This window comes from Thunnus thynnus, chromosome 22 (assembly GCF_963924715.1).
Source record: "Thunnus thynnus chromosome 22, fThuThy2.1, whole genome shotgun sequence".
NCBI classification, from domain to species: domain Eukaryota; kingdom Metazoa; phylum Chordata; class Actinopteri; order Scombriformes; family Scombridae; genus Thunnus; species Thunnus thynnus.
This window is the reverse complement of record NC_089538.1, coordinates 21,400,044-21,409,191: the sequence shown is the minus strand read 5'-3', so window position 1 is coordinate 21,409,191 and position 9,148 is coordinate 21,400,044. Positions and strand designations below refer to the sequence as shown.

Sequence of the window (9,148 nt, the reverse complement as noted above, 5' to 3'; positions counted from 1 at the left end):
GCCACAACATCTGTCGCTACATCGGTATAAATGAAATGCAAATATGTGTTTATGAATCTTTCTGCCTTGTTTAACAGATGTTTTGTGGCTGTACTGGAATTGCATCATTGTATCATCATTGCTGTTATTAACCTGGATATTGTTTATTTTGTCTGTCAATGTCCTGATTGTAAAATAATATGAACAGTGAAAGAGGTTTTCCTCACTGTAATCATTCCTCCTGTTCATACTGGATCCCCTTCAAATGTGATTTCAATGTAAGTGATGGAGGCCAAAACATAGTGTGTCCACACAGTCATTTTGTGCAAAAATGCATTTAAAAGTTGATGTTAAGCTTATATGAGTCTTCAGCAGTCTGAGTTAGTCATATCAAGTGGATATCTGCCGCATTTACAGTCTTTTTAGCATCAAATTCCCTCTTTGTCTTTCCTTGTTGAGCTGCAGTGGAAGTATAGTAACAAAAAGAGGAACTTTGGCACTAAAAAGACTGTAACGTTGAAAGATATCTACTTGATTTGACTCATTTGGACGCTGAAGCTTCATATTAGCTTCAGATAAACTTTTAAATACAATTTTGCAAAGAAGGAGGACTGTGGATTTTGTCCCCCATCACTTACATAGTAAGTGCATTAGTGCATTCTAATAGTCAGTATGAACAGGAGGAATAATTATGGAAAGAAAAAACTACTTAAGTGTTAATTATCACATCCTAACTATTGCTTTATGAAAGAATTGAAGAAATGTCAACCCCTCCATTAAGTTCCTCCCAAATACCAGATTGCTCAGTAGGTCATATGTAGCTTGGAACAGATACCCTTTAGTAAGAAAATACCTGTAATACAGTATAAATTCTTTGTAAATTACCAGGTTTAATTATACTGTATATGCTAATGAATATGATCTAATATGATTAGAAAAATCATAAAATGTTGCACTTTATCATTTGATATGATCTATGTTTCAGCTTCTCCATTCAACAACCCATCCGTCCATCTATTTTCTGAATAGTTTATCCTTTCAGGTTTGCAGGTGACACGCTGTCGTGCCAATAAATATTCTGCAACAGGAACACTGTATGTCTCTTAAAACACTAATTAGCTGTTTAAGTAAACAACAGTGTAGGAAGTGGCGCCAAAGTTTATGCACAGAATCTGATAAGCCTTTATAGAGGGCTTTCCATGTGGCTGCATTTTATGATCCATACACTGGGGTGGAGTAGGCTGTGGTATTTATTTAAAACAAAGATAGATAGATACATTTTTGTATATAAGAGCTCGTCTTTCTCCTGTTCAGCACCTCTACACAGGACGACTGAAGCTTCAAGCTGACACTGAGTGAGAAGACAGAAGACAAGATCATCCTGCAGCAGGTTTTTCTCTTTTCTTCTTTCTCTATTCTCTCTTATTGTCATCTCTGCTCTCTTTGGAAGCATTACTAACATGTCTGACTCGCTTCATTGAAGATAATCATCATCTTTACCATCTGCACTATCTCCACCATGAAGATGCTGGCTGTGTCTCTACTGGTTTGTGTCATGATGGCACTGACCACAGCTGTTGGTGAGTATTAACACGGGGAAAGAGCAGAAATGGCAAGTTCCCCTGCACTTAAAAATGTGTTTTTCTTATTGTTACTTTATTTGGATGTTTGAGTTTCACTATACAGAATGGGACAACATTTCTCTGTGCTCACTGAATTATCTAAAAGCATGACTTGTAACTTCACAACTAGTTTGGAGTCAATCATGGTCCAATATGCAAATGAAAATGGGAAAATTGTGTCCAGCAGTTTAACTTTTGTAATGTAATGAAAAAATATTTGCATTTTTATACATTCTGGATTTTCCAATAAGAGAGAAGGAAAAGATGTAAATTTAAGAATTTCGAGCAGAGTAAATGAACTTCTTTTGTAGAAAAAAAAAACAATCAGGACGCAGATTATTAATCAAAGCAGAATATTTTTTTATCTTAAAACATTAGTAGAACTAATCTTTAACAATCAATATTTCCTGAAAAAGACATTCTGTCTGTTCTTGTTTCAAACCTGCAGATCTTCCAGAAACAGACCCTGGTGAGTTGTATTGTAGTCTCTTTCACTTCATTGCTTTTCATAGCTGCAACTTTACTGTTTTGGTTCACTTTCACTGCTCTTGTCAACTGCATTTCCAGCTGCAGCAGGCAGCTGTTTTCAGTTCTGATACACTAACAGACCGGCACCAAATAGACAGATAAGATGATTTAGCACAATATTTAGCAGTTGAAGAGCCAGATATCAACTTTATGAGGTGACATACATAACATTTCCATGTCTTTATTCACATTTTGGGAATCTACTGGAATATCTTTACATGATTTACAGTTCAAAAACTCCTTATTTATCTTATAGTGGCCCTTTATGCAGTCCCTCAGTTCAGCCTCTGTCTGAAACAGGCTATTTTAGCTCCTGTCTCTTTAAGGGCCCCCTCCTGCTTCCCGGAAGCTGCCCCTCGGCAGACTTCCAGCGGCTAGAGAGGCTACATAAACAAACAGAAGTAGTAGGATTTCACTTTTCTCTTTCTAAGCCTAACTTCTCATATACATTTGTACACATCATCAATTATAAATCCAGTCCGAAATATGCGAGTGAAGGCTACCAACAGAGGGCTATTTGTGGGCATACACGAACAATTTGACATCATCACGTGGAGGAAATAGAGGTAATTTTGCAAATGAGGCGTTCAGATCAGGATGAAGCCCTGGCTTTTGACTTCCAGGGAGCATTTTTACATATGTTCACCTCAATTTTTGGACCTTTGGCCATGTTTAACAGAGATATCTGACATCATAACAGTATATAAATATCAGAAAATCACAGAAAGCATAATATGTCCCCTTCAAATCAACAATATGAAATACCACACAAGGAGGAGGTTGGGGTGGTGGAGGGAGCTGCAGCAAACTCCGATGGAAAGAGCGTAATTGTCAGCATGAACTGTGATTGTGTCAAGTAAAAATATCCACGGTGTACGGACGAGTATGTGATTGTGAAACAATATTGAAAACATCTGAGGCTAATCGTCTGAAACAAGCACAACATCAGTGCTCTGCCTTAATTTACACTATTTTAAGTTCGTTTTTTCTAAATATGTTTTCAGAAAAGAGTGACAAAGTCAGGATATCAACAGTTTGTCCCAGTGGTTGGACTGGTTACAGCGGTCGCTGTTTCCTCTATGTTCAAACACCCTTGACTTGGGCTGATGCTGAGGTAATCAGGCTGATTTGGTTTCTGAGCAGAAAGTTTCTATACTATGTTGATTCTGCTGGTATAGACTTACACATTGTTAATTGGCATATTCTTCTAACTGGGAGTTTTTGTATTACTTGATATGTAATATGTCCTTTGTGTGGCTCCACATAACTCCACTCTCTCTGTTCTTCTCACCTCTGTAGGAATATTGTCAGGCCTATGGTGGAAACCTTGCATCAGTGCACAACATTGATGAGCATCATATCATTCAAAGTATGATACTGAGAATAACTCACACGTATCCAGTCGCATGGCTCGGAGGCTCCGATGCAGAACAGGTATATTGATTGAACAAAATCTAAAAGTTACCTAATAAACCATACTGTCCACTATATTGTATTATACTGTATTCTCATCTTTTAGCATGGTACTTGGCTCTGGAGTGATGGTTCACCTTTCACCTTTTCATACTGGGCTCCAGGGATGCCTGACCATTATGGATCAGCAGTCTGTTTGATGATGAACTATGGAGGTAAATTTCAATTTAGCTTGAGAAACATTTTCTTTTTTTTCCTGAGGCCTGAGCAGGGTTTGGGCAAATAATTCCCAATGCAGACATCAAAACAAGTGATGTCTGCATTGGGTCAAGTTTGGTACTTTTTTTTTGTGTCCCACTGATGATGCCTGATAAATGAGAATAAGTTCTCAGAACCACTGAGTCTAGGTTGCTAAAAGAATTTACATTGCCTTTATGACAAATTTGTTCACTGAAACCACTAGAGTTTTATCTATTAGATCAAATAATATCTTGGCTTGACAAAGGAAGAGAAACTGGTGCTGTATTTTTAGATTTGTGCAAAAGCAGAAACAGTCAATCATGAAGAACAAGAGAGATCACAGCCTCTTTGCATTGGTGTGCAGTTGATTTTAGAATTGATTTTAAGGTTTTACTCATTACTTTTAAAGCACTCCATGGTCTGGCTCTAGCATACATAGCTTTTGTGTCTGTATGTAACTGTTCTCAATCTTAGATCTTGAATCTACAGTTAAAACTTAAGATGTGCATTTTCCGTCTGGAAAAGTCTGCCTGTTGAAATTTGTTTTGCTATCACAGTGACTTCCTTTAAATCTCTACCAAGAAACTATTTTTATAAACTTGCATTTCTATAAAGTAAACGATGTTCATCTCATCTCCAGTCAGTTTAAGTGCTCCATGAATGTACAGCAAGAATCAGTGTAGGGTTTATAAATATATTAACATCCTTCCACAACAAATTAACAGTTTTGTTGTGTGTTGTTGTATTGTTCTCTGTAATCAGTTTGTTTTGGATTAAACACCTCTCCAGTTTTTGTGCAAAATTTAACAAATTCAATAGACAAATTCATTGGTTGAGTGAGAAAGAAGACAATTCATCCCTAATAAAACCTCTGTGTCTTTTTACAGATTATAAGAGATTTGACGATGATCATTGCAGGGTAAAACATCCGTTTGTCTGTGCCAGAAACGAATGAGATCTCTTTGGATGATGCAAAGAAATGCAATACCTGTCACAACTAGAGGAACTGAGTGGAAGTGTGATGATGTGTTTGCATACTTAACTATCTTTGTGTCCTCATCACATGTAGGCTCCTGCATGTAGTAATCCATACTTCTTTCCTATTGCTGTAACACTACTCAAGGAACAAGTTTGTGCTTTTAGTACAAACTGATTCCAGAGAGTGAACCGGTGTTTCTTGTACTCTGCTCAATTAAAAGGCTTAAGCATTGAAGCACGTTAGTCTGTGTGTTTTATGAATCCTGTTACACAAGCACAAATATTTATACACTCATTAAACTACATCACAGAAAAAGTTTATTGACCTGTAAATCTTTATGTATGATTTGTCTAAGATAGCATGAAACAATACCTACAGTAATAATACTGTAAGTATATTATAGTATATGCTGGTTGAAATACTTACTTTAAAAAGTCAGGCTTGATGCGCCATCTAAAGGATGAAATAGGCAGAAGCGGTTAATTTTGAAATGCATGAGTGTGTATAAGGATGATTGTACTGAGAAACATCATCAGAGAACAACAAAGCTTATTATAAAAGCATATTGGTGAAGGTTTGGCCAAATACTTGCAAGATGATCTGCTCTCATTTTCAAATATCACAATGACTGAGATCAAATTGAGAGCAGAAGATTTTTTTTCTGAGTTATATCCTTTAGTCTTAATAATAGTTATTATTGTGTTGTTCTTCTCACTCTTTATTCTTATTCCATCTTCCGTACGTTTTTTGCCGCATTTCAACTGCTGCATACTTTGTGCTATAAAAACCATTCAACTGTCAATCTGTGCAACTCACTCAGCAGATGTGTGCTTGTATTTTTCTGAAATGTAACATGTTTCAGCGATTTTATATAATTTTTTAAAACATTAAAATTTATAATGGCAGTCTATGGGACGAAACATCCAACCGAGTTGGAACCTTGGTCACTTTGACACTCAACTTCTCAGACGTCCCTTATCGTACAGACGCCATTCAAACTGTAAAATGTTCACAAAACTTTGAACTTTCAAAGTTATCAGATTGTTTAGTGATATCTTTTGTAGTTTTTCAGCAATTTAGGCCCAAAGTCAGGGGTTTGGCAGACTTTTTCAGGTCTCACCAGTGTGTCATGTGATCAGGCACAGTGGAGAGCACAGATATTTTTAGACCAGAAATGTTTTTCTAAACTGCTGTCACTCCCACAATTTTAACTCTTCACGCACATATCTTGCCTCAGTATGTTGCCACAAGCCTCCTCTCTCTCAAAATGTGAATACATTTCACATAGGGCTTATAGTTTTTGAGATCTGAACCTTAATTGATAGAGAGTCCCTGTCATGTTCTCATTGACTGCAATACAGTCTGCAGGATGTGTGTCACCTCTCACTCCGGTTTTTTAAACTTACAGATTCTCTCTTCCTTCAAACACTTTTTACACATATCATTCATTCTCATGTTAAACTAGTCTTGCTTTCACTATTGATGTACAAATCTCTGGGCTTCAAGCTCTAGTTTGAGACAAATACATTTTCATCATCAAAAAAGAGATTTTTTCCTCTCATTTTTGTGAATGTCTGTTGACTCAGTGGTTTAGAACACTGTTCTTTGGTCAGCTTCACCTTAGATGACAAGGTTGTGTGTTTGATACCTGTTCACTGCAGTGCTCCTCATAATATTGTGCAAAGTTGCTTTACATCTCTATCATGTATCATAAGTCAATTCCTCTTTAGCTTACTTTTAACATTATTACCTGAAATGTGGATTGATATGCTTGTTAAATACAACTTTTCCCATGCTACATAGCATGTGTGAGTAATCCAGTAGTTTAAGCTCATGTCATTTCTGAACTCCTTTTAGATCCAAAGGTTGTGAGTTGGAGCCCTGCTTAGGGCAGAACTCAGTAGAGAAGGAGTCCAGGTGATGTCAATCTGCTTAATGAACTGAGCGGAACTGCTTTTTTGTCAATTTCATGCAAGTGAAAAGCTAAATACCAGAATCTGGCCTGACTTTACTGTGTGACATGTTAGCTCAGTGCATAGCATGTCTGTCTTACAAACATGAGGGTGTAGGTTCAATTCTACCCATTGCTGATTTTAATCTTTGTAGATTTTTCAATAGTGTTCAGCTTCCAGTTATGCAATCTAAATTCGCTTTCAGCAATCACACACAATTTCTACAGAAATGGCATTTTCTAGTTAATTATTAGTTTTGAATGGGTTTTGTACTTTTCATTTGCCAGAACTGCAGCTGTAAACTGTGGTTGTAGACCTCTGTGTCAAAGCTAATTCATCCTGCCTCCTGGCTGTAATGTAGCCGGTAATGTTAGCAACCCTTCATGGACATGGAGGACATGAATAAGAGATTCATTTCCCCTCTGGGGCAGTAAACACAACATAGGTCAGTAGATAAATGCTTCACTAGAAGCTTCTGGGTTTACGAACAGTAATAATAAGAAACACCAAGGCTAAAACTGTGTACTGGCACAACACATAAATGTGTTTCAGAAATGTGCCTCTGTGATCTGTAAAGATCCCCTCCACACATTATAAGTCACATACTCTGTGTTGAATAATAAGTCTACTTGCAAACACTGTACATTCATCATTCTGGACAGTGAAGGTAAAGGAACACATTGAGTGGAGTGAGACTTTAAAACTTAGCTTGCAGAATTTGAAGGTGTATTTACATTTTAAGTATAACATTAAATATAACACCAAGGGATGTAGGAGAGGTTTTGTCAGCAATGAAAGAGAGACAGAAGAAGAAGGTAGCCGTACAGTAATTTGTCCGCAAGGTGGCGCTGAGGCCAATGTCAGCAGAGACAGACCCTGACATTGTCTCTCCAAGTGCTTGATTGCCTTTATAAACCTCATACTTTGAAGAATGAACAAACCAGACCTCTATCTGTGCATTTACTTAACATTACAATGTTAATTTCTACATTTTTACAATATTTCTTTTCAAAATGGGCAATACCTCATTTATACCTGAGTTTTCAGAGGTGTAGCAAAAGACTGCTCCACAACATGGCACCAGTGCAAAGAAAAAAGGAACTTCTGGCTTCATTATCTACTTGAGACACTTAACATGAACACACAATGGCCCGGGTATTATAGTTATGCTGAGTATGAACCATTGTTCTCTGAGTACACAAGCACTGTGGAGCATACCCACTGATAATATTGTACAGTCCTACCATTCTGAATTCAACACTACCAACATGAGCTGGAGGAGATGCATTTAATAAATACTGAATAATATTATCTTGCATCACCTGCAGTTTGTTCCTAAATTTGGCTGTCAAACCACACTACCAAGCCTCGTTCTGCTAAACAGGAACTTGAGTTTGCTGGCACACTTAGATAATATTTTAGCAGCAACAGACTTACAGGAGGGTGTCTGGTCCAATATTATTCCTGAATATATATGAGACACTTGTCTGAGATACAATTTCTTTTCCATTACAAGAGACTTTGAACCAGTGATGAAACCAGTGAAGGAGAAGTAAAAGTACCAATACAGCAATGTAAAAATATTACAAGTAAAAGTCATGCATAGAAAATCTTACTTAAGTAAAAGTATCGGCAGCAAAATGTAGTTAAAGTATTGCAGTAAATGTAGTGGTTTGGTCCCTCTGACTGATATATAATTATATATGACATCATTAGATTATTAATAGTGAAGCATCAGTGTTAGAGCAGCATGTTACTGTTGTAGCTGCTGGAGGTGGAGCTAGTTTCAACTACTTTATATACAGTTAGCTAGTTTAGTCCAGTGGTTCCCAACCTAGGGGTCAGGCCCCTCCAAAGGGTCAGCAGATAAATCTGAGGGGTCATGAGATGATTAATGGGAGGGGAAAGAAGAAGAAATCAAAGTTCTGATACACAAATCTGTTTTCAGTTTTTGGACTTTTTCTCTAATCTTTGATTTTTGCTGAAATATTGTATTTGAATATTTATTGAAATTAAACCATGTGAGAAGTTTAGAGGGAAAAATCACTATTTGGTGGAGCTGTTAACAACTCATAGACATGTGAAATGTGACCCCGACTACACACTGCTTTTTGTAAGACGTCAGAAGCCAAAAAGGTTGGAAACCACTGATTTAAAGTACTTGTACTTGAATATTTCCCTTTGAGACTTTTCACCCCTAAACTTCTCATGTGGTTTTATTTAAATATCTATCTGAGGCCCAAAGAGATCTGCAATATTTCACAAAAAAATCAAAGATTAGAGAAAAGTCTGAAAAATGAATCTAAATTTATGTATCAGAACTTTATGTTCTGTTGTTAATCATCTCACAACCCCTCAAATTTATCTTATGACCCTCAGGAGAGGCCCGACCCCTATGTTGGGAACCACTGGACTTAAGTGTATATAAAACTAGC

The 9,148-nt window shown here is 36.9% G+C and overlaps 1 protein-coding gene across 1 annotated transcript; it reads left to right on the top strand.

Moving 5' to 3' along the window:
- Positions 1–889: 889 nt before the first annotated feature.
- LOC137174705 (type-2 ice-structuring protein-like) lies at positions 890–4,995 on the top strand. The gene is made up of 7 exons (XM_067580158.1): positions 890–1,369; positions 1,463–1,559; positions 2,050–2,070; positions 3,134–3,243; positions 3,429–3,563; positions 3,649–3,757; positions 4,670–4,995. The coding sequence occupies exons 2-7, from the start codon at positions 1,499–1,501 to the stop codon at positions 4,735–4,737; spliced, it is 504 nt and encodes a 167-aa protein (XP_067436259.1). The 5' UTR covers positions 890–1,369; positions 1,463–1,498; the 3' UTR covers positions 4,738–4,995.
- The last annotated feature ends 4,153 nt before the right edge of the window (positions 4,996–9,148 follow it).

What these genes read in the sequence shown, in the direction of transcription:
- LOC137174705 (XM_067580158.1), top strand. Translation starts at nt 1,499, where the DNA reads ATGAAGATGCTGGCTGTGTCTCTACTGGTTTGTGTCATGATGGCACTG. An exon ending in TCTTCCAGAAACAGACCCTG is followed by an intron (nt 2,071 to 3,133) that starts GTGAGTTGTATT and finishes ATATGTTTTCAG; the next exon opens with AAAAGAGTGACAAAGTCAGG. An exon ending in TTTGATGATGAACTATGGAG is followed by an intron (nt 3,758 to 4,669) that starts GTAAATTTCAAT and finishes GTCTTTTTACAG; the next exon opens with ATTATAAGAGATTTGACGAT.